General features: G+C 35.4%; 1 protein-coding gene across 2 annotated transcripts; it reads left to right on the top strand.

Annotated features, from left to right (window-relative positions):
- The first annotated feature begins 3,400 nt into the window (after window positions 1-3,400).
- On the top strand, window positions 3,401-19,792 carry LOC145641759 (uncharacterized). 2 transcript variants are annotated; one of them, XM_081692700.1, is made up of 17 exons: window positions 3,401-3,671; window positions 3,790-3,863; window positions 4,816-4,881; window positions 5,005-5,076; window positions 9,759-9,831; window positions 9,998-10,035; window positions 10,124-10,240; window positions 13,694-13,813; window positions 13,884-13,964; window positions 14,046-14,114; window positions 15,594-15,668; window positions 15,774-15,917; window positions 17,159-17,263; window positions 18,061-18,129; window positions 18,202-18,264; window positions 18,375-18,520; window positions 19,398-19,792. In XM_081692700.1, exons 1-17 carry the CDS (start codon window positions 3,635-3,637, stop codon window positions 19,690-19,692), a joined length of 1,644 nt encoding a protein of 547 aa, XP_081548826.1. In that variant the 5' UTR covers window positions 3,401-3,634; the 3' UTR covers window positions 19,693-19,792. The 2 variants fall into 2 exon arrangements, with proteins under 2 accessions (XP_081548826.1, XP_081548825.1); XM_081692699.1 differs by having other exon boundaries at window positions 3,403-3,671; window positions 18,369-18,520.
- Window positions 19,793-25,032: the final 5,240 nt, after the last annotated feature.

Below are 25,032 nucleotides of genomic sequence, written 5' to 3'. Positions count from 1 at the left end.
ACAAAATTAATTAACCCAAATAATTCCAAGATCAATTACACCAATCAATTTCGAACAATATTACAACAATCTAACCCCAAAAAATTAAGGCATATAACATAAAAATTAAACCCAGAAACCCTTCCCCCGAATAACTAAACCCAGAAACATGCACTAACCTCATGCAACCCAGAAACCCAAAAAAATAAGCGGACTTGGTGGTGGCGGTGGTTAGTGGCGTCGGTGGTGGTGGGAAGAAGACAGAAGAGAGGTTGGAGTTTGATACAGAAGAGGACAGAGAGGGGAGAGAAGACAGAGAAGAGAGGTCGGAGAGAGAAGGAGGAGGAGCGCCGTCGAGATCAGAGGAGAGAAGGAGGAGCGCCGTCGAGATCAGAGGAGAGAAGGAGGAGCGCCGTCGCCGTCGAGATCAGAGGAGAGAAGGAGGAGCGCCGTCGAGAGATCAGAGGAGAGAGAAGGAGGTAGGTTAGCTTAGGGTTTATATAGAGGAGAAGGCCGGTTTTTTTTTTTTATGGGGCACCGGTTCAGTGGCACCGGTTCAAACCGGTGTCCTTTTAATTTTTGGCACCGGTTTGAGTTGAACCGGTGCCATTGTTCTTGGTCTAAATCCCCGCCCAATTTTTGGCCAGTTTTTGGCACCGGTTTGGTTTGAACCGGTGCCTATTGGGGGTTGCCTTTTTGTATTTTTCTACTAGTGCATAGTGCCACATGTCATCTTACACTATTAATTTTTTATTACACCATTTTTTTTTTTAATTCTTTCATTAAACTTATACTTTATCTTTCATAAATACTTCATCTCTCCCCTTTAATTAAACCTTTTCCTATTCTCTCTTTAATTTTAGCCCTTCCACCTTCTATTTAAACCTCTTTTTCGATTAAAGTTCTTAAATTTTAATTTCTTTAATCATGTTTCCTATTACATATTATACCCTATAATAACTTATTGATATTTCCTCACTTATCTCTCAATACAATTTTATATGAATAACCCGTGCATTGCACGGGCCAAAAGGCTAGTTTATTTTAATATCTCAAAAAATCCAAAAAAAAAAAATCACCTAGTCTCTCTTATTTCACTTTAATTAAGGAATTATCATAAATTAATCATTGATAAGCAAAAGGGGTTATCCATAAAATAGCTACATCTAGCTTAAGGTATTATCCTTATTCCTTTCTTAATTTCCTTCATTATTATTATTATGCTAACTAATGTGTTTGTTCCCATGTGATGATATCAATAAGAGTAATGATGATATTAGGTGCTATTACTCTATATTAGAAAGCCAAGCCTACTGGTGAGGTGATAGGTTATAAAAAAAAGGGTGTGAATTAATTGCATTTTGCATTTCATTTTTTCTAATGCATTAAAATAAAAGGTATTAATGCATTCATATGTTTGTCTAAGATTTATACTAAGAATTATTTTCTTTTTAAGTGAGTTTCAAGACCTAAGAAAGTAAGAGTTTATGTAAAGGATATTCAAGGATAAAGTGTAACTTATCACGTCCTAAAAATGGTCTATGCAACAGCCCTTATGCCTAGAAACAGTTCCATTTCTTTATCTCAAGTGATAAAAAATTTCAAGAGCTTTCCAATCATATCTAACAATAATTTTTTCGATTTTTCTATGATTTTTTTTTTCGTTCAAGATATCTAGATAAAATGAGGAAAATGCACATTTTTTCTTAATTACTTTCTCGTAAAAAAATTTGAATCAATTTGTACTTTAAGAAACTAATGGTATGAAACTTATATTACACTATGGTCTGTAATTTTAACTTATGAAACTTTTATTATCAAGATGTCTTTTAATTTTATCTAAATATGACTTTCGAAATAAAAGAGTATTACGGAACTTTAATCTAGAGATGACTTTAGAAATAAGAGTTTTAATAAACTTTAATTTTTGTTCTTAAATGATTATTTTTTAGGAAACTTAATCTTATATTAAGATGACATTGGAGATAAATGACATTTTAAGAAACTTTAAATTTATTTTTAAACGATTTTAGAAATAATTTTTTTTTATAATTTTATGAACTTTTTTTTTTTTTTTTTTTTTTTTTTTTTTTTTTTTAAATCTCAAACTCTTTTCATAATACAAGAATGAATCATAACTTTGCATGCTTGTGTTTTAATAATTAATGATAGTTAATATAAGGTTATGGCCTCATTTCCAAATGTGAGGCTAAGATTAATTATTTAGTTGTATAAGGTAGTAACAATTATCCATCTCTATAAAAATAAGCCCGAATCCCATTATAATTACCTGATGGATTAATTGACAATTGGATATGAGTAAATAGTTTATTATTCCCTTTTATTTGGAAGTAAGGCCTTGACAGATGTCGTGTTTTATTTGGCCAATCCCATTAAGCCTAAACAAACACATAACCCGTAAAACCTTACAAAAACTACCCTTTAGTGATTTTAAACCCAAAGTGAGATTGCATAATAAACCCTTACAGTTTCACTCCAAAAAATACCTTGACCCACTAAAACTCGTCAATTGGGACACATTTGTTGAATTGTCTTGTTCAAAAGACATTTTTGGTAATCACTAATCGGGGTGATTTTTCCTCAACCAAGGTGGTTCATTTTACTTTTATGAGCGAATCCGTAAAAAATCACTAAAATCCCACTTACAAAAATGACATTTATGTCAACAACCCAAATTTAAAACCCAAATGGAATTGGTTATTTAAAATACGACATTTGTCCGAACTACGAATGTTTTGATCCGTGAGTGAATTCATAATCCTACTATGATCGGTACGTAGGGCAACTTTGGTGCTCAAATCTACCTTATATTAATTATTATATCATTTCATATAACTAACATGTCTTAAAACTTACCTTAAACACCGCATTAGAAAGAGTCCGTTCTTCAAAACGGAAGAGAAGACGAGTTCTAGACGTTCAATTCTCTTAACTTAAATCCCGAACCCAAGACTATGCCTTATTTTTATAGAGTTAGCAGTTAGTTTTTATTATTATTCCTTAAAAAATTGACTGTTTTATAATCCGTCCTTATTCGGGTAAAAATAAGGTGGCGACTCTATGATTTTAATTAAAAATTTTATCATACACTTAAGTGTAACCTCTTAAGAGTAATTTGTCCAGTAAAACCAGGTACCACAACGAGATGGGATACTAAGGGAAGTTTAGAACTTGTATAAATGAACGCTTTCCCCCCAAAGTCTTTTAACTTTGGTGGAACTTCATTTGCAATAATGAGCCTACTAAGAGCCTCTTCACATTTTAATAAAGTGAAATAAACCGATTAGGGCTGAATAGAAATAAAATTAAGCTAAAGTGAATAGGGCCTAAATCGTTTTCCTTAAAAAAAAAAAATAATAATATTGGTTATAACCAGTTTTTGATGTTGTGTTTTTGCCGGTGAATATCTGCCCCTAATCCGTCCATCTCTGCCCCACAAATACCCTCACATAGGAACGAAGTTCGACAAGTTCAAGATTCTCCTTCTAATTTTCTTAAAAAAAAAAAAAAAAAAAAAAAAAAAAAAAGTTCCTCAAATTATTCTGTTCTCACCTTCTACTTTTACAAATTAAAGTTTCAAGCAACCCTAATTCCGCTAAATTAAATTGTTATTCTTGCCAGTATTATTTCAACAATGAGTTATTATTTTGATAATAGTTCAGCAGATCACCGTATGTTTTCAATAATTTTGCTTAATTATTATTGGAATTCAGAATTTTTTGTTCAATTTAATCTTCTGAATTTTTTATTTTTACTAATGTGTTTCGGTTTTTGTTTGTATTTTCGAAGAACATGGTGTCAAAGGAACGGAAGTGTTTGTTGGTGGACTTGCTCAATCAGTTACTGAACCCTTAATTCGTGAGGTTAATTCTTGTAACTATTTTAATTAGTTTGCGAATTACTGATTTTATTTTACAAGTTTATGTTTATATGGGTCAAATTTGTGTGCATGCTATTGATATATTCTTTGAAAAAGTTTGATTAGCATATGATATTGATTAATATTTTTATCTTGTTGATGCATTATGCCCTTTTTGTGGAATTGGTTTTTGTAAATTTTCGAGGCAGCTTGTCGAGTTTATGATATTGAGTATGTTTTCTGCCCTTGGTAGGCATTCCTTGCGGTTATGATAATTAGTTGCGGATCTAGAAATTTTCGAAGTGGGTGCACTTTCCATCATTAGGATAAAATAAAAGTGAATATGGGTTGTTTGATTGTTCAGAGATCTTGTAACCTCAAACTTTCGATTACAAGCATTAACCACTAGGTTATTAGCAATTAACATTATATAGATTGAGTAATTTAGCTCTGTACTCACTCAAGTAGTCAAGTGAACACCGACCTTGATACTGATGGATCTATCTCTGGGTTATGTATATCAGTTTTGAAGGTTTTGTGGTTTGGCGTTTCAGAATATTCCTGATGTAGGGTGGTCTATTTTCATCTGGCATTTTTTAAGTTTTAACTGTAGGAAGCCTGCCATAGTGGTTAGAATTCTGAATTTTCCACGTCGAGTTCTTAGTAGATTAACGAGAGTTGTTTCATCTGTTATTTTATAGCTCAACTTAGAGGCGTGTTTTAGGAGGGATCTGAAAGTTGGATATGGCTGCAATTGTGATAACTATGGAATGACTTGCATGGGTAATGTGGATGGCTGTTGGTCTTATGTGTGGTGTTAAAGATTGAAAATTTCACAAGTGGTTGCTGTTTGTTGATGATTGAGATATAATTTTCTTATGTCACATATGGTGCTCGTAAATTCACCACTATGTTGATCTTATTTTCTAATCTTTATTTAATTAAATGCCTTTTAGCTATTCTCCACATGTGGGAGCGTTATGGAGGTACGGATGATAAAGGACCAGAAAGGCAATGCTAAGGTTCCTGTTTTTGTCCCTCTCAATTATTATTTTTTATTTCTGTTTTACTTTTTTTTTTAATTCTATTGCAATTTTATTAAGCATATTATCTTTTTGACCTTTGAGATCTCACTCCTATCACAGGGGTATTGCTTTGTTCGCTTCTCAACTAAAGAAGCTGCTGTCAGAGCTGTGAGTGATAAATCTGGAATTATGGTAAGGGTTAGTTGCATTACGTAACTTCTTGCTATGATCTTTGCTGGTGTTTGATGTTAGTGATTGTGCCTCTCCAAAATTGCATCCTTACTTTATGGCTACGGTATGCTCATTCTCATTACGTTTGTAGAGGGAAACATGAAAGTATGGTAGTCTTGTTGACGTGATTATTCTGTTTTCTTGTTGATTTGCTGCAACATGGCAGAATAAAAACTGAAGATAGTCTCATAGTGGCAACATTTTGTTACTGCTCTCTTTCTAACTTTTGTTCAGGTGACTGCATTGTTAGATCTTGTTCCTACAGCAGCCGTGCTTTTAATATCTTGTACTGCAATATTTTACGATTCACCACATATAGTGTGTATCACATTTTTATCCCTCTCTTTGGTGCTTAGATGCAAGATGCACTCCTGATGCGTGCCTTGGTGGCCTAGAGATGCTTGGGGTTTGTTGCACCAGAGAAACCTGGTTGCAACAAGGTCAAGGAACTGCGTTGAGTGTTTTTTTTTTTTTGTGTGTGTGTGTGTGGGGTGGGGGGTGGGGAGGATTGGTTGGTGTCTGTGAGACTGTGATGCTTGAACTTATCATTTTACCCTTCCCTACCCGTGTCCACAAACATGATCTGAACATGATATAAATGTGAGTATGGGTAGGGTTTGACAGTATTAAATTGGACACGCTGGCAACTCTGACATGAACTTAGATCTGAAATTCGAAGGTGTAATCTACTGAATTAAGATCTTAAACATTGGGACTTTAATTCTTTATGTTAGGACGAAGCAGCAGCACCAACAACCTTCTCTGATGACTGTATATATTTGGTTGCCAGTCACATTTCTTTTTATTCACTTTAAATAATATATTATGGGCTAAGTGGTCCTCAGGGCTGTTTTTTTACCCCCTCTCTCTTTGATTTACTCTCACTACCATATAATTATGAGTGTGTAAAGTCACTTGGTACTTTTGACTTCAAAGAGTTTAAACTCCCTTTTGCATTTCCCGAGTAAAGTTTATACTATTTATTATATATTATGAGTTGTATGAAGGCAATGTTTAGGAAAATAGTCATAAGCTTTTGAAATGCTTATTCTTAACATTCCCAATAAATTAGGAAGAAGTTATCCTCTTATTGTTGCAATTTCTCCCTCTTTAGGATTATACCCTGAAGGCTATGTTGCTAATTTGCTACAGTCAGATACTTTGATTGAATGCCGATGATGCTATGACAGTCTTGTCTTGTTTGCAACATTAGTGCCAGGAACATGCTACTTGATTATTAAATCTGACTAATGTTTACTTACAAAGCCGAGGAAGATATATCATGTGTTTAACAAGTTAGTAGATAGTGGAGATGATGTCACATTTTCTTTCTACTCGTGGTTGATATTCTTGGTAACATGGTAATATTTTGGAGAATAGAAAGGTATTAAAGGGCTTTAGACGGGGAGAGAGGTGAATAGGGAGTGAAGTCCTGGTATGGAATACTCATTGGGTACCGCAGTTTGTAGTTGTATTACTTGTATACAGCTGCCTACAGTAACCAGAATACAGAAAAGGGATAGGCGAGAATTGATCTCTAAGACTTCCATATACCTGATACAATCTCGTCCATTTGTGGCTAGTGAAACAACATTGCCAGCTTTTATCCTCACCTTATCTAGTGCTGTCTGCAGATTCTACACATGATTGCTAGGATTTGAGGAAGCTATATTGGTGGTAGGATGTCCAGTTTTTTCCTTGATGGTAAAATTTCGCTACAGCAATCTGCTTATATGGTGTCCCTTTCTATTTCTCCCCTTTCTTAACAGTGTGTTTGGATAGGGAAAGGGGAAGGAAAAGAAGGGGAGGGAGAGGAAGGGGTGGAAGGGTAGGGGAGCAGAGGGAATCTCTCCATTGTTGGAGAGATCAATTTCTTACAATTTAACCTCCATTCCTCCCCCCCTCTCCTATTCTCTTCTTTCCTCATTTGTTATCCAAGTGCAAGATACTCTGTACCTCTATCTCCCTTCCCTTCCTTTCCCTCTATTTGCTTCAATCCTAACATAGTGTAAGATTCTCATGTTATTGTGGATTTAGCCAATTATATAATGAGAGATTGAGAAGCCTATTGTGGTATATGAGGTACAATATTTAAGGAGATAGAATGATGGATTTATCAGTCAATAGGGTTTTTTATTTGTCAGTTTTTCATTTTATTCTATTTTATATTTTTACTTTTTCCTCAATACACCTCCTTTTTGTAGCCAAATTATATATGAAAAGCTAAGATTCATCCTTGGGTGCGTGATTGGATCTTGGCTGGAGTAGGATTGTTACTACTGCAAAAATCTCTCTTGGCATTGGGTGTACAGTAATTGACTGGACCGTTCTTAGTTCTTCTTCTTTAAAAGTTTGTGTGACTAATGGTATGCTCCAAAATGCAGTAGCTAAGACAAGATTGGAATGGTTTATAATTCATTCTCTGTATGGGAGGTTAGTAAAGGTAACTGATCTTTATGAATGAAAGGTTAGTAAAGGTAACTGATCTTTATGAATGAATATTATTTTCTTCCTGGGGGTTACTTGTTTGCAGATTATTCCTAGGTGGGGAAGTAAGGAAGCAGAGGTCAGGTTGTCTGTTAAGTCTAAATGTTACGATTGCAGAATATGCTATGTCAAAAGGAGATTGTTTTCTTAAAATGTTACTACTTGATTGATTCTGTGGATAGGTTCAACTATGGCAATAATTATGTGAAAAATTGTGTTGTACACTTTTGGTTTGAAATTGACGTCTATTTGGCATGCAAATATGATATCCAGTGATGTTCAGAGTAGCTTGGATTTTTCTTTGTAATGATATTTAGATTTGGGATTTCCAATGGTAGTATGGTTTTACAGGACATTAAGAATGCCGAAGAGTTGACCAAAATTTTCCCAGTAGCTTAAAGTAGAGGAGTGATGACAATTTATTATAAATGCTTTGTCTCAGACAGTGGCTTTGTCCTCTGACATGATTTCGAATTTGGTTGTTTTTTGTTTTGAGAGCAAGGACTTGGGAAATGGTAGTGCTTTATTGGTGTTTTTAATTTTATTATTATTTTTTTTTAATTAACTTCAGCGGTGGAGTATGGACTTGCTTTCTAGATTTGTTAGAAAAATAATTATACATATAACTTTTGCATACAACTAACATAACTGTTTTGTGTTGAACACATAGACTTTTTGGTTTGTACGGTGTCCTAACTGGGAAGTGTTATCCATATTGCATTTTTTTGAGGAGGAAAAACTGCCTTAGATTTTTTTTTCTACTAAGATGTTATCCATAAATGGTCCCAGACAACATTGATTTTCCATTAAAATAATAAAGTTTGAAAAATACCTCTTTACTAACCTCAAAGTTTCTGCTTCCATGCATTGGCCTTCCAGCCTGTCTAAATGGGATTACTGGTTAAAATTATTATATATGTTATTCTCGATGAAATATCATATACTATAACAATTTTTTGTTTTATATATTTAACAAAGTTAGTGCCAGGGTTCAAAATAGCTGCCGCATCATCACTTAGCGGGCGAATTGTAGCTGATTTCAATTTAACCAAATCGTGATGTAGTGGTTTGATGTGGGTTATTAAAATACACTGTATTTTCGGACTGAATCGACTTGTTAGACAATATATTTGTGAATCACCCGAGAAATTGCATGAATTCTTGAAGTTTTCTTTGGCTCCATTGAAAAACATAGAGGGAAAAGGAAAGAGAAGGAGACAGAGGAGGAAAGAGATGGGGGTGCTGGTGATATCTGACATTTGAGTTGGGTGTGACCAGTCAAGAAGGTGGGGGGGGGGGTAAGGGGAAGTAGGTATAGGACAGGTGTAATTTTATATACCATTAGTTTTTGCTTTTGACCTTTTGCCTATTAACTTAACCGGTTGTCTTTACTCTTTATGTGTTACCCAATTTAATTAGTAAACAATTTATTTTAGAGGGAAATGCTTTTGCGCCGAACCAAAAAATTAAAAATAATTAAAAAAATACTGGAATAAATAAATTTAAAAATATAAGAAAATGTTAAAAAATTTTATTTTCAACATTTTTGAGTAATAATATTAATAAACATATAAACTTGTAAAACTTAAATTCGGTTGCCACATCCACGATCACCGCATCAATTCCGTTACCGTCACACATCACTGTTATCGCGATCGCGGCCAAAACCATACCCGAAACCACATTTTCGGACCATGGTTAGTGTAGTTATCTTGCCTATGACCATTTATAGTTATACCATCTATATTGGAATTATAGAGGAAGACCTCCTTGTGTAGTGGCCCAGGGGTCCCCTCGCATCCTCGGAGTGCGAGGTTTGAGCCTCACCATGTAGTATGCCATGAACAAATCCCCTCCCCTTACCTTTCAGGCATTGCCAGTCAGTTCCTGTGATAGGAGCCTTCAGCTGGCCAGTTAACCTTACTGTATATAAAAAAAAAAGTCTAAACTGGGATTATTCTGGAATGCCTCAATGTAAAGAAGTTTTTTGGTAAATTTTCTAAAGTAGAGATTCAATAAGGTGATTTGTTTTTTGTATCATACTATATATGAGAATTTTGTGGTAGGAAGATTTTTATATTTATTGTATTTTACTCAAGCTACTTGGCTTTTTTTTTATTTTTTGTGATGGTGTCCACCTTCTTCTTCTATGACAGCTAGACGGCAGAAAAATTGGCGTTCTTCCATCAACACAGCAGTATTCTCTGTTTCTGGGGAATCTTTCCAAAGGTCAGTTTCAGTTTCAGTTTCAACCTTTTATCTTTCAGTCATTGACCAATAACCAAAAGCTTTCTGTCTTTCCTTGTTTATTGTCAATGCTAATTTTTATGAAATGGCTTTTGCTTCAAGATCTTTCTTGTTTTTAGAATTTATGTTTGACCTTTGTTTCTTTCAGAGTGGAGTCCAGATGAATTTGATAGAGTGGTTAGGCAGGTATGCCTTAGAATTGTTTACTGTTTGTAAGAATTGTAACTTTGTATAGTGTTTTCTTCAGCTGTTAGATGAGTTTCTTTTCCTACAGGTATTTCAGGACGTGGATTCTGTTAACCTTGTTATGATGTCTAGTGATGGAGTCACCCCATCTACTCGTAAGCAGCAAAACCGCGGATTTGGTTTTGTGCAGTTCTCATCCCATGCCGTGAGTCATCTGCCTTTTTATGTTAATGATTATTTTTGCAAGTTTGTCCTGTGGAGATGACAGGTGACTTATTATTGCATCTGAATTCATACAGGCTAGAGGCTCAGGTTCGTGAGATTGACACTTGCTTCAGCATGTATTGGGTTGTTTATCAGTGAATAGGGAGATTTTAAAATAAGGACTATAAAGAATATTATTTGCTAATAATTGACACCAATTAATAACTTATTTGGAACCAAGAACAACACATTATGAATTCAAAAATCTGTCCAATTAGGCATTTGAGATTCAGAAATAACACCAAAATTTACCATCCATTTGTCATCAACTGGAAAGTAGCTAATACCCAGGTGTTGCTCATTGTCCAATGGAAGTCTAACCTAATAGAAGATATCATTTTGTTTCGAAAGTTAATTTCATTTCCTTTTCTAGATAAAGTGATAGATTTGACGAATAAGATAAGGAACACATGTTACAACACCAATATACAAGTAGATTACACCTGTTTTTCAATCCGAGTAAATAGGTCAATCAAGCAAAAAGGGGCTGTCAATTGATTACAACTATTGTAAACATACTATTGTCACTCATTATATTCTAATTAGCTAATCCTGAAAAGTTCCACCTGTATCCACAGTATACTTCACCTATGCTAGACTCGAGGGCAATGTATAAAAATGCTCAAGGTGCTCCAAACTTCCTAAGCATTATAGGTCCTTCTGTTTCTAGGCGCGCCGCGCACACTTCGGCTCGCCTCTTTGAAGTGAGAGGTGCACTATATAAACACTAAAATATTTTTGTCTGAAGTGTTCCTCATGCAATTCTGGTGTATCTCTTTAAATTGCCACTTCTGTTGCATCTCTTTAAATTGCCTACCCTAAATGCCTAATGTTGCCTTTCTATACACTGCATGAGGAAGGGCTAGGTGTCCAAAAATTTTGTGTTTTATTTAGCTTGTGAGAGAGACTTAGGGGCCGTTTGGTTGGGGGTATTCATCAAAGGGAAAGGGAATCAACCACCCTGATTCCCTTTGTTGCTGTTTGTTAGCCCTTTTTTTTCATTCCCTTTCCCCCATCCATTCCCCCAAATTCTTCTAAGCCCATTCCCCACCCCCCCCTAGGTATTTCCATTCCCATTCCCTACCACCACCACACCACCACATCACCACCTTCATACCTACCCAACCACCGGAAAACCCAACCACCGTCCTACCTGACCCTCGCCGCCCCTCCCCCGACCCTCGCCGCCCCTCGCCGACCCTCACCGACTCTCCCCTGCACCGGAATCGAATCGTTCGCTGCCCCGTTTCGCACCGGAATCGCACTTCGCTGCCCCTTTTCGCACCTCCCTCAACCCTTTTCGCACCTCCCCCAACCCTTTTCGCACCTTCCCCAACCCTCGTCGGAGGTTGTCGCACCTCAAACGGCGAGGGAGAATATTTTCTAGGGTTTATTCGAGGCTGATGGTGGTTTTTCGGGGTTGAGGGAGGGTTTGCGAGGGGCGGGGAGAGCTGTGCGAGGGGCGGGGATGACCGGCGAAGGGAGGCGAAGGGGGAGGGAGGTGCGGCGAGTGGTTTGGTGGCTGGAAACGGTGGAGAATGAAGGTTTGAGGTGGATGTGTGGTGGTGGTGTGGTGGTGGGACTGGTGGCCCTCATTCCCTTTGTTTTTAAGACCAAACAACATAGAAAATTTTAGGTAGTTTCATTCCATTCCCTGTCTTTCCCTTTGTTCATTCCATTCCGATTACCCCTCGCGAACCAAACGGCCCCTTATTCTGTTGAAAGTTGATGATTGTTTTCCGAGGTTTTTGTTCTATAGAGTTTATATCCACTCCACTGTCTCTCTCTCTCCCTCCTCAATTTTCTTATTTTTCGTTCTTAATTACATCGCTCTTGATATAAAAATTATCAAATCAGCAAATCTTAGAAAGACCAATCCTTTTGTCATCGATCTTTAAGTAGCTCAAATTTGTCATCTTCCTAGTATAAAGCTTAATCACAATGTAAAGTATTCCTTGGAGTTCTGGTAGTGGATGCTTCATTCTAGATGAGTTTGTTTTACCAATACTGACTCACAAGATTTGTATATAAAAATTTGGAGGGTCCACATTAGTTTGTACTAATATTGGTGGTTATGATGACATGTAAGTGTAGTTGGATTACGCTCCTGCTGTCCTGCCCCTGCATTAAATTTCCTTTAATTGATATAAATTAAACTAGAAATGGAATTTGTAACAGTTCTTTTGAAAAGTACAATATTATAATTCGACTGACAATGTTTGATTAAAAAGAGAAAAATTATAATATATGTGCCTACTTTTCCCAACTTTAAGGTGCAATTGTTTTCTTCACTTAATTTGTTATGATGGATGTGAAAAAGGTTAGTGAAGAACAATAATTTACACATATTTATGTGATTCGCTAATATTAAAGTTCATGCTACATCCGTAGACACACAAAAACGAAGTTTATTGATCTTGAGGAGTAACAGATTGCATAATTAAGCTAGGTAATAATTTAGAGATTCAATATACTACCCCCAAAATAAATGGAACAGTCTCTAAATAATGCCGAAGCAAATACTCATGCTGGGTCATATGTAGAAGACATACAGATTTCAGTACATTCTAATATATAAGTAGTAGTATTCCTCTAGAGTTTTTATACTGATGTGAAAAACCTCCTTATTTTAGTATCTACCAATTTGGTAATTTTGCCTATGTATTATTAGCAAGATTGTTTCTGATTACTATCTTGAAGGGTCATTCTACCTTCCTAGTTAGCTTCCTTGTGTTACTGATATCATTTCCCAGTCTGCTTCAGTTAGCTGAGCTATTTTGCTGTCTGAATGTTCAGTTTTAGTTGAATATTCAGGGTGGAATCCTTGTTTCATAGCTACAGTGCAAAGATATTCCCTTAGACTTTTTGTCTTGTTATATTGGAGATGTTGTTGAGCTGTCAGTATAATACCTTTGCTTTTGCAATTGGTGGAGCTTTTGAGGTCATGTATATAAGGTTTCCATATCTATGAGGAGATTATTGCTGGGCTTTTTGTTTAGCATTTAGGTTGATAATTGAGAGAGAGTCAAGGCTCTTGAAAGCTTGATTACCCTTTGGTATTGCAAAATCCTAGTATATTAATCAAAACCATCATCTTCCTCCTTAATTTCTGTCTTTAATGGTATCTAAGCTATGTAAATTTGTAGCAAGATATATTATGCTATAAAAAGATAATGTAAAGCATTTATTGTTTCCAATCAAAAAAATCACTTGCTGACACAAATACTCTCTAGCTGATAATAAGTTGCTGCAGAAGCGGCTTAACACCTTAAAACTTCTTTCAAAACTGTAATTACAATTGCTGATATTGCCTTATGGGGGCTTATCAGTTCCACAATCACCTATCCTAAGTTCTATAAATTTGATCAAAGCTCCTTAAAATTCATAATTACAGGCTGCTGGACGTGCATATAGATTGAGCTCAAAATCAGAATTTGTTCTTGGTGGAAAATGCCATCCAACTGTGCAGTGGGCTGAGGAGGAACCTGAAATTGATCCAGATGAATTTGCCAAGGTCACTTTCTTGCTTGTTTTCTTTTCTTTAAAGATATGGCTCAATTTACATGTTGATTTCTCAACATCAGGTGAAGATTGCATTTATCAGAAACCTTCCTACAGACGTAACTGAAGGGTTTTTGAGGAAGCTGTTTGGACCTTTTGGGGAGGTATGGGCTAACTTTTAAAAAAATTAATTAATTTAATATGATTATGTATGACAATATTGAAGGAACTTTTTGGACTTTCAGATAGAGAAAGTAGTTCTGTCTAAGAAGGGTCAGTCCCAAGTTGGGTTTGTCCATTATGCTAAAAGACAGGTATTATATCTTTTTCTACAATATGAGAAGATGTACTGTTTATGGATGCATGCAACCCTAATCTCATTGTATCTATGTTAAGTTGGAATCATGCACTAATGTGTTTTTGTATGTTGCTGAGTATGGTAAATTATATGCTTAATCACTGACTAAGATGAAATCATGTTATCTTGGAGCTATAGTGTGTCATAAATGTTGTAAAATGAACTCTTAATTTTTTATGTCGAATGCATGAATTTAACTTGCACATTCATAACATGCATTTGAGGCGTATGAATTAAAGATCAATTTAATGTACACAAAAAAATATAAAAATTGCAATATTGGGACTGATCCTTAAATTACTCATCATATGTTCCTACTATGTCACAAATTTCATTAGCTTACTCGTCGTATAAAATCTATAGAATGTACAAGATTATGTTACCCATTGAACCCAACTAAATGGTATTGAGAAAGAGGATAACTTGCTTGATCATATCTAAACATTTTGTGAAAATAACTTTCTCTAGGATATAAGCAATGGTACACACCTTCTGTTGGTGAGGTACACTTGTTTGTTAAGTCCTCAAAAGTTATCCCTTCTAACTATAATCAGCTGTATCAAATTATTCCTTCTATTCTGATTTACAGTTGCCACATGCACTTTTGGCACATGGTCTAGTGGAAGTAGAAAAAGAATAAAGAAAGTTGAATGGGGAGGGGATGTGGGCCATGTGGCCTAGCATTAAACAAAACATGCAGAGAAAAAATGTTTAAAAGCTATGTTGCAATTATGTTGGGGCATCCAAAAAATGGCATTAGTGGCAAGCTGGTAACTAAATTGGATGGATTCCTAGTGCCTACATTGGCTACATGCATGTTAGATTGCCATTAATTTGTGAAATGCAGCAATGAAGCTTATCTTGCTATTGTGTTGATGACAAGGCAAGCATAAGCAAGGAAATTGGAAGAACAAACAAAAGAAAAAACCATATTCAGTGTTAAAAAGATCAGTACAAAGGAAAATTTATAGTCTAATGAATGAGAGAGAAGGGGAGAGGGAGAGAGAGAGAGAGAGGGAGAGAGAGAGAGAGAGGGAGAGAGGGAGGTATAGGGAGAGAGAGGGAGGGAGGATGATAAACAGAAGCAAAAGAAATATGAGGATGAAATATAAATTCTCCTGCAGTCCCAATTTTAGTGTGCTCAGTCATGTTCATTAGCATTAATGGTTGTTCGGTCATGTTCATTAGCATTAATGGTTGTTCAGTCATGTTCATCTCCTTTCATGGTTGTTCAGTTATGCTCGTGTCTGCTGACAATATAGATGGGTCATTTCATCATGAAATTGGTTTATTCAAGGGCTGAAATGGAGTAATGACAAGTTTTTTATGTGTAGTGATGGGTAGAGGATTCTGTTTTAATTTTTGCAGTTGCCATTTTGCATACTGGTGCTTCTTAATCATAGCTTTTTAAATAAGAATGCACTCTTTTTTCTAGGATCTTGACAGTGCAATCAAGGGATTGCATGATAGGACAGTCCAAGGGCCAAATTCTGGTTTGTTTAAGCTCCAGGTATTTGTTTGTGCAATTATAGAGATTTTATGACTCATTATTGTCATCTATAAGTCCAATGAAGTTGTTTGCTATTGCATATGAAAATGCATTGTGTATTGACAGGTTGAAGTTGCAAGACCCTTTGAGAAAAACAAGAAAAGAACCCGTGAAGGATCAAGTAGGGCCGTGACTGATGTGACTCAACCCAAAGTCTTGAAAGCTGACTCTGGTTCTACTTCAAGTGACCATGTGTTGAAAGTCCATAAGGTTTGTTAATTTGATCACGCTGTAATGAACATATTTATGTATTTATTATATCGTACATGAGACAAGTTTTCTTTGGAATGTAGTTTGTGGACTATGTTATCTTTACTTGGTGGTATTGCTATTGGTATTGGATATAGTTATGAATCCATGCCAAATCTGTGACTGTCCTATGATTGGATTCAGGTATATTATAAAGAATTTTTGAGTGAAGTGATTTACATATTTGCCCATGTGATAAGCTTTTATTATGGTACGTAAAATAAAAGTGCAGAGTTGGTCCCCACTTATTTGGAGTACAAGTTTATTTGGAATACAAGTTGAGGACAAGATAGTAATCTCACACTTAAAATCTTACTAAAAAGAGAAGTGATGTATCTATTGTGAAATTTTCAAAATGGAATATGATGCATCAATTGAGAGACGGAGAAAGTAAGATTTTATAAAATGACGTTCTCAATTTAAATACTACGTACTGTATATTATTCTTTTTAAGAATTTAGAAATTGAAATTAGCCATGTAATACTCCTAGTTTAGAAATTTAGAAATTGAATTTAGAAATTTAGAAATTGAATTTAGAAATTGAATTTTCCAAATCTTTTTTTCTAGTTTTTATATTGTTTTCCCGTGTAATACTCCTTAATTTCAAAGCTTTTAGTGTTTAAAATTTAATACTTCGTACCTGTTTTATTTAGAGAAATGTGGAAGCGTAAACTGCTACTTGCCATTTTTAAATTTAGTTGATGAAATGCTGAAATTTATAAGCCCTGAATCAATTGAACTTTCTTAATTCTAGTCTTCATTTATCTAGACAAATTCCACAAAATCATGACAGTTAAAATCTTACACCCTTGAATCTTGTCAAAAGTCAAACCATCAACCTAAATAAAGATGTGAATGTTCCTTTAATAAACCTATTTCTATAAAGTTGCCATCACACTTGAACCACTGAATCTTGAAATACTTAATAATTTGTTTTTTAGTGACGTCAATAGGTCCTTATTCTTACAATGTATTTCTCTGTGGAAGATTTCCAATTGCTACATTTTGACAAGGTCTTGCTATGCTCATGCTATAGTTTTGTGAGGTTGGCATCTTGGTAATTGACTTCTTTTTTGTGGTTAATGCATTTGAATAGTTAATTTGATTATAGAATTTTCATTCTGTACTTCCAAAACTTACGGAATGTAAACACATTATATTTTGCTGTTTAATCTTTTTGACATGGATCATTTACTATCAGGAACATGTTAGTGATCCATATGAAGCAGCAGTAGTCTCACTACCTGCTGCTGTCCAAGATCGTTTGCTTCGGATCCTACGACTGGATATTGCTACCCGTTATGATGTAAGCATTCACAATATAGCCTCTTAGCATGTGGTGTGTTTGCTTTCTTACATACAGCTATTTGTGGTCGTGGACCATCTGCTTTCTTGTCGTTTGAGAAATAGGCTAATACATTGTAAATTGCCTGAAAGTCTGATATGCAACCTTGAGTTGGGCGATCAAGTTCTGCGACAAGCTTGAAGGATTAAAGCTTACATTGCTAATGAAGAACATTAAAAGAGTAAATTGAGTGACAATAGTCACGATACAGAGGATGGGTGAAATCGATTTTGTGTAGACCCGAATTCCTATTTTCCACCAAACCAAGTATATTAAAATAAACAATGGAGGAATTTATTTAGCTTTGTGCTAGCAAATTATGTAAATTCTCATAACACTATGTAATTGGGCTTCCAAACCTTATAGTACCTATTTGTTTTAAGCTTTTATAATGCATTGGTTTAGAATAGGGATTATCTGATCTGTTTGATTATAAATCTGAGATCTACAACCTTCTTCTACATCAAGCAGCACAGGACACTGCTACATAATGTCCTAATTGAATATGCACTTCTTACCATACATGCTTTCCATGAGCAGTGGCAAGATACATCATGGGAGTAGTCTCATACCAGTCAACTTTTCTTTTTCTCATAATGAGGTCTCCACTTTTTATGCCTTTATCCCGATCGATTTAACAATAAGCCTTATTCCGATGGCATCGTTTTATGCAGTAATTCTTCACTTTTTTCAGTTTAGTTCTTTGGACATTGGCACCATTTAATCAATTATATTTTCTTCCAAATTTTTGCTGGTAGATTGACATACGATGCCTGAGAAGTCTTAAGGAGATCCCAGAATCAGCTGCAATATCTGTCCTTGATCAGGTTGATTTTTAGTTGTCTTTGTCTTCATTTCTCATTTTATATGTTATACTAACTGTACTCTCCTGTATGTAGTTCCTGTTATCAGGAGGAGAAGAAATTGACAAAGGAGCATTTCTTGCGGGATTAATTACCAAGGTATACTTGCGTAGATGCAAATCGAAAACCTGTAGTTTGTAGGAGATTTTTTAATACATTTTTTCGTTGAGAATCTCTCTCACCTGTGACGTTATTTTGTTCAGTACCAGGTTAGAAGCATAAGGACAAGTCAATTACCTGAATATACGTCAAGGGAAGATGAATATGTAAGTGCAAGATCAGAATTGGCCAGGTTACCAAGTCGAAGCCAGGTGCCAGTTGTGGACTCCTTTTCTTCTCATGTGGCTACCTCACGGTCAGTTGTATCTGGTTCTTCTCATGCGAAACTCATTTTTGCATGCACATACTAATTGAGTAACTAGATACCTTTATTTACTGAGGAAAAGGGCACAATTAGCTTATATCATGCAAGAGAATAAACTATTTGATGATTTATCTGATTAATTTTGTTGGCAAACCTTCACCATTTGTTACATATGGATGGAAAAGTTGGCTGGTACTTACAATTTACACTGTAGTGGTTATGGAAAACTTAAGCCAATGTCAGCATTTTGATTGTATTGATGACGTAATACAGAAGAGTAGCAAATCAAGCTTCAGTGCTAAGAGAGTCCTGTTGTGAGGATCTACCTGTAGACTATATCTTATAAGATTCATCTCCTGTTTGTTCCTGCCCCTAGGTCTGGAAATCCCTGTTGCACCCTTCAAATTCAATGAAGTTCATAAAAGCATATCCAAATTGATTTCCTGCTGAACTAGCCAAGTTTAGGCTGTGTGTGTTGGTGGGTTGGGGGGGGGGGGGGGGGGGGGGGCGGTGTTACTCAACATCAATGAGTATGAATGTTGGGACGGCCGGGTATGTGTATCCAAACATCCAAATGTGACACACCCTTCAGCAATTGGAGCTTAGGATGACTGGATCTATGAAACACGACTAGAAAATTTTGGATGAAATTTATTGGGTAATATTTTCCTGTATCGTTATCGCTGTCCAGAACTAATAAATTTCTTCTCCATTGTGAATGAATTTTGTGTTGTACAGTATTTTGTTATTGAATTATATTTATTTCTTGTCATTGATCTGCTGTCCATGCATCGATAAGCAGTTTTTTTTTTTTTTATTATTATTTTTTTTATATATTTATGCTTTAATCGTTCGCGTCTTGTCACAGGTATGAGAAATATTCTCCTAATTTGCCCTATTTTGATTACTCACCATCACCTGGAGCTGGCATTACAAGAACATTTGAGGAAAGGAATACTTCTCCAGTGTACTTCCCAGGTCCCTCATCAAGCTATAGAAGTTTGGGAATAAAGTCACCCACTTTAAGCACTACATCTCACCAACCTACACGACCTCAAGTTAGATTTGATCCTTACACAGGTGAACCTTATAAATTCGACCCCTACACAGGCGAACCTATTCAACCGGAAACTCTTTCACGTGGTGGTCGAAGCCTTTACTGATGGTGATAGAGCCTTTGGGAGAGCTACCTTTTCCCTGGTATTCCGGTGACCTGTGAGAAGACATTAGCAAGTTTAAGTTGTACAATAGTGAGAGTTGAAGACATTAGCAAGTTTAAGTTGTACAATAGTGAGAGTTGTAGGTTTTTCTTTCATTAATGTTTTACTTCTGGTCTTTTAGAAGACAATATCAAGTTGTTTTAGTTGTACAATAGTGTGATTAATTTCATCGGTTGTTCAATGGTAATTGCAATAGCCCCCCCCCCCCCCCCCCCCCCCCCCCCTTTTTTTTTTTCATTTTCTCTCCTCTCTCTTCTTCCATTTTTCTTTGATTCAATTTAGTTTTTTGTTTTGTTTACGTTTTGGTTTGTTTTGTTCTCTCCCTATGTGAGATTCTGTCCCAATTTTCTGGTTTTTTTTTTTTTTCAATTTTTTGGGATTTTGATTCTCATTCATGGATGAGAATTTTATTTTTAGGGTTTTTATAATAATTGGGAAGGTGATTTGGGTTCCTATGGGTTTGGGATTTGTCTGGTCGTTTAAAATATTAGCGCAGATTGCGGAGGTCTCAATCTGGAAAGATGCAAAGATATCTAAAATCATTGCTCGCGTCAAACTTTAAGCGGTGGAGTATGAGCTATGACAAATATGCAAGTTATGATTTTGCTTGTAAAAGTGATGATATTTTCTCCAAATCTGTGGTTTACAGATCTTTATTATTGTAGATATCGTATGACTATTCTTTAATGATACTATTAATTCCCGTTCAAAAAAAAAAAAAAAAAAAAAATGAAAATGGTAAGAGGTTTTCATAATTGATTGTTTTATTGGTCCAATATTCTCTGTTGTCCTGCTTCACCACTTACAAGTAATTCCAGTCTTCTAGTATTAGCCCTCGTTCTGGCTCGAGATCTTCTATCTCGTCCTATTATATTTGTGGTTCTTCCGAGTCAACTTTTGATATATGCCTAGTTTTTGATGGAGCCTTCAATGTCTGGGATAATACTGCAGGTGCTGGTTGGATTTTTCGTTCCTCTAACTCGGATTTGGTGTTAAAAGGGGTGGTTCTCGATCTTTCCTCTCATCCTCGTCTTTTCACTCGGAATTACAGGCTTGTTTATGGGCTCTTAAGGCTGCTGATCGTCGGGGATTTAGGCAGTTATTACTTTACACTGACTGTTCAGCTTTGTTTACCTTTCTTCGGGGTCAAGGTGGTCAAGACATCTCATGTTTATGGTTGCTTCAAGACATTAGGGATGTTATTAATAGGTTTTCAGCTTGTGAAGTTCGGAAGATTCCACGTCAGTGGGTTTGGCGGTTCAAGCTCGTCGTCGTCGTCTGCTTTTTTGGTCCTTTTAGTTTCTTATTTTTTATTTTTGTTTATTTTTTTCTGTTGATTGTTGTTTATTTCTTTCTTAGCCCGTCTTGTCAAAAAAAAAAAAAAAAAAAAGTAATTCCAGTCCTAGATCCTGTTAAATTCATTTTCTGTTTTTTAAACGTAGTACCTTTTCGAATCGCTCATTGCATCAACCAAAAGAAGAGATGGTTGGACATTTTTTTTTTGTTATGTTATTGCTCTGAAACTGCCTTTGAGCATTTGACAAGCATTATAATTCTGCTTATTGTTTTCTTATTTCTGATAACTGTAAATACGTCAAAATACTATATATTGTTATGCTTGTTGCAGGCTTATGCATTAGATATCCAAGGAAATTGGAAAGTTAATCTATCTGTAATAGAATTCTCCTACAATAACAGTAAAAAACCTTTCAACAATTACAAATTTGGATTGTTAGAGCTTGAAGAAGACTACTCTTGAAAAGAAATGAAAGAAATTGAAAAAGAGCTTTATATTCACATACGTCTAGAAGAGATAAATGTTGCTTAACTGCTTAATAATGAGCATTATTATGCATATGATACATGTATGATAAGGTCTTACATAATAGTCATTTGCTTTCTTTGTTGACGGCCCTAGTTGTACACGAAGATATATTCATACCTCCGTTCTCTCTCCAAACCAACCTCTGTTATCTCTCCTCATCCTCTTAAAACCCTACCCCTGCTTACCCTAGGAACTCGCCGGAGTTCCGACGTCTCGGCCGAACTCCGGTGAGTCTCCTCCTCCTTTTTCTCTTCTTCTTGTCCTTTCTTATCCCTCTCCCCTTCTCCATCGAGCGTTTTCATTAGTTAAGCACCTTTTTGCTCTCGGCATCCATCTCGGCCTGTTGTTGTCGCCGGAGTTTGGCCGTGGCTCCGGGACTTCGACAAGCCTCCTTCTCAAGTTTTATTCTTCTAGTTTGAAGGGGTTTGTGTGAGCTATTCCCGTTAAAGAAGTTTCGAGGTGAGTAACTCTGACACTGGACTCCGCCACCTTCCCCACCTTAGCGTGCGTGGAAGGATATAGTTTAAAGGGTCTTTCCGCCGGCGAAACAAGGCCTTACGCCGCCGTCATAGGTCATATGTAAGTTTTACCGTGACGGAAACGGTAAAGTTAGGGTTAGGGTTTCGTGGGTCCTAGCGCTGGTAGGCTAGGCCTAACGCCGCCGTCAAGAGAAGTTCGTGACGAAAACGGTGAAGTTAGGGCTAGGGTTTTGAGGTTCCTTGTGTTAGTGAGTTCGTGTTCTTGTGTTCGTGGTTTCGGGTTTTCGGTTTGGACTGTGCTCTCCTCTTGTTTGTTCTCTTTCCTAATTATGTTTTTTGTTGGTAATTATCAGAGTTTACTTGTCTTAGTTTGTTTTATGGTATTTTATAGCCCTCTTTGGTTGTTTTCCGGGCTATTGAGTTGTTTTGGCTATAGTATTTTGGATGGTTGTATGCCGAGGGAGTTAGGATCCTTTCTTAAGGATTGTGTTAGAGTGTGGTTGTTAGGGGTTTGAACAAGAAGTTGTCCTTGGCTAAGGTGAAGTGTGTATTTTGTTGGAGTGGTAGTGGTTTGGTTACTTTTCCCTGATTCTTGGGATCATACTCTTGAAATTTATTATCTGAAGCAGGCGCCCAAACTTTGTTTTGGGGTTTCTCGAGTCTCAACATTATCAAAGCTTTCTTGCAAACAAGGAAAGCTATTGATTGGGAGGTCACTAGTTCAAGTGATCCGGTTGATGACCTTAATTGGTGATGTATTTATCCTGCCAGGTAAGGATAAGCTAGACATGGTCAAACAGTTTCGATTCTCTCTGTTGCTCTCTTTATGGTGTGTAGTATGTTTTTGCTCCTTAGTTTGTAAGGAGTCCCTAATTTGCGACTTATTCGGCCAATTCAAGTTTAAATTTGTTTTTAATGTCAAGAATTGTTGTAAAGGCTTAAATGGTAAAAGTCATGCTTTAAGTTTTAGTTCTTGTTCTATATTTTGTAAACTCTGGTTTTATAAATACATTTGCTATTGTAAAAAAAAAAAAAAGAAGAAGATATATTCCTAATGTAAGATCGAAGACAATGATGGCTTTGGCAGTTGCAATTTCTGGCATTGTAGAATCTGGTCTATTTGGAGGTAGACTTGCGATGTCTCGATTCAAAATCCCTCTAGATGTTGACAGTGGCGGATCAAGGATTTTTAACTAGGGGTAGCATTGAGCCATTGAATAATAAGATAGAAAAACACGTATGGAATATTATCGTTAATCAGCCTTTAAATTTTAAACATTTATTTGATATTTAAATTTTCATTTTGCAAATATTATATTTTAGTTATCAATAAAATACAATGATAAAATAAAAAATAGTCTATATGTTCAATAAATTACCTTTCTGTGCATTTTGTATCCATTATTCACAAGTTTAAAAGCTATTTTATACATGGTAATTTATACTAGTATATGCAATAACTTTTCTTATTGCTTTACCCATTTAAAACTAAATTTGCAATAACTTTTCTTATTGCTTTACTCATTTAAAACTAAATTATAATTGTAGACACCCAAATATGTCTCCCCAAAATCAAACCCAGTGAAGAATACCTTTCACGTCATTTGATTATCGAACAAAGCGAAAGTATGAAAAGTCTAGTGATATGGTTGTTTTTATTAAAATATCCCTGTTTCCGTTTTTGAAAATATTTCTTTTTATACTCTATTTATGAAAATAGCCATTCCAATTTAGTTTGGTCCATGATAAGGGTCCAATAATAGTGTAGTTGGATTGGGCTCGAAAAGAGATTTCCAACGATATATTATAAGTCCAATTCCGATGAATAATGACGAAGTTATGACCACAATACTAAATTGGGCCCAATGATCTAGAGGAGGGCCTATTAATTATTATTACTAAAGTTATTAGGATTGATTTTAATCTTCTAGAATAATCTAGAAGGTTCTTTTAATTCTAATAGTATTAGGACTGATAATTATATTTTAAAGAGTTTTATTTGGAATAAAATAAGTGTTTTATGATAAATCCAATTTTAATTTGATAAAAATGGAATTGATTGCTTAATCATATTAAGAAGAGGATTCCGCGTACAAAGCGCGTTTTATCTTTTAATTAGCGCCAAACGACAGAGTTTGTCGCCAGACGATGAAGTCTGTCGCCTGGCGACAGATGCTTGTTTTATTTCGTATAGAACTTGAAGTATTTTCTATCGTTTTCGGACTATTTTTCTATAAATAGGGGTCGTATCTCCCCGTTTTTAATCAATTCACAACCATCTCTTTTCTCTCTCTAATTCTAGAAGCTTTCTCTCTCTATTCTTTTTCTAAACCTTCCCTCATACAAAATTCCACATACATTAGTTCTAGACACACCTAGCCAAGTTCGAAGTTGCCTTCGCTCTAGACGTGAAAGGTTGATTATTACTGAGGGCCGGGTTTGGTCACAAATCTCTATTTCAATTATTGAATGTAATTGTTTGATTTAATATTTTAATTGAAGTTACTAACGCTGTATTTTGTGATTAGAAAGAGATACGAGGCATCCAAGTAAGTAATTTTATTATTATTATTTTGATATAGAAATCGTGCTTTAATTATTTTAATTCCTAGTATCATGTAAGGATGTTTTATTATTCCTTGTATCATGTTTAGGGTAATAACTAAAATTTCTAATATTATGTATGTTTATATGATGCTTCCTATTCTTTCCTAATATCATGTTAGTATCATGTTAGTGCTAAATCTTTGATCTTTATTGTTTAGTGACATGCTAGGATTTGTTATTAATCTCGTTAGTATTATGCCTAAGATCTTGCTATCATTATTATGCTTTATTGAATATTGTTATTATGATGATTGTTATTTTATGTTGCTTGATATTATATTATTATTTTTATTGCTTGATCACGCCTTTTATGCATGTTTAAAGGAAATTTGTACTTGTAATCACACTTAATAAGATAATTAGTAATCTTGT

This window comes from Chenopodium album, chromosome 8 (assembly GCF_948465745.1).
Source record: "Chenopodium album chromosome 8, dcCheAlbu1.1, whole genome shotgun sequence".
Taxonomy (NCBI): Eukaryota; Viridiplantae; Streptophyta; class Magnoliopsida; order Caryophyllales; family Amaranthaceae; genus Chenopodium; species Chenopodium album.
The sequence above is the reverse complement of the archived record's forward strand: the minus strand, read 5'-3'. Positions and strand labels throughout refer to the sequence as shown.

Coding starts and splice junctions, on each gene's coding strand:
- LOC145641759 (XM_081692699.1), top strand. CDS start 3,635: ATGAGTTATTATTTTGATAATAGTTCAGCAGATCACC. Junction 4,882..5,004: donor ACCAGAAAGGCAATGCTAAG/GTTCCTGTTTTT, acceptor CTCCTATCACAG/GGGTATTGCTTTGTTCGCTT. Junction 15,669..15,773: donor CTGGTTTGTTTAAGCTCCAG/GTATTTGTTTGT, acceptor GTGTATTGACAG/GTTGAAGTTGCAAGACCCTT.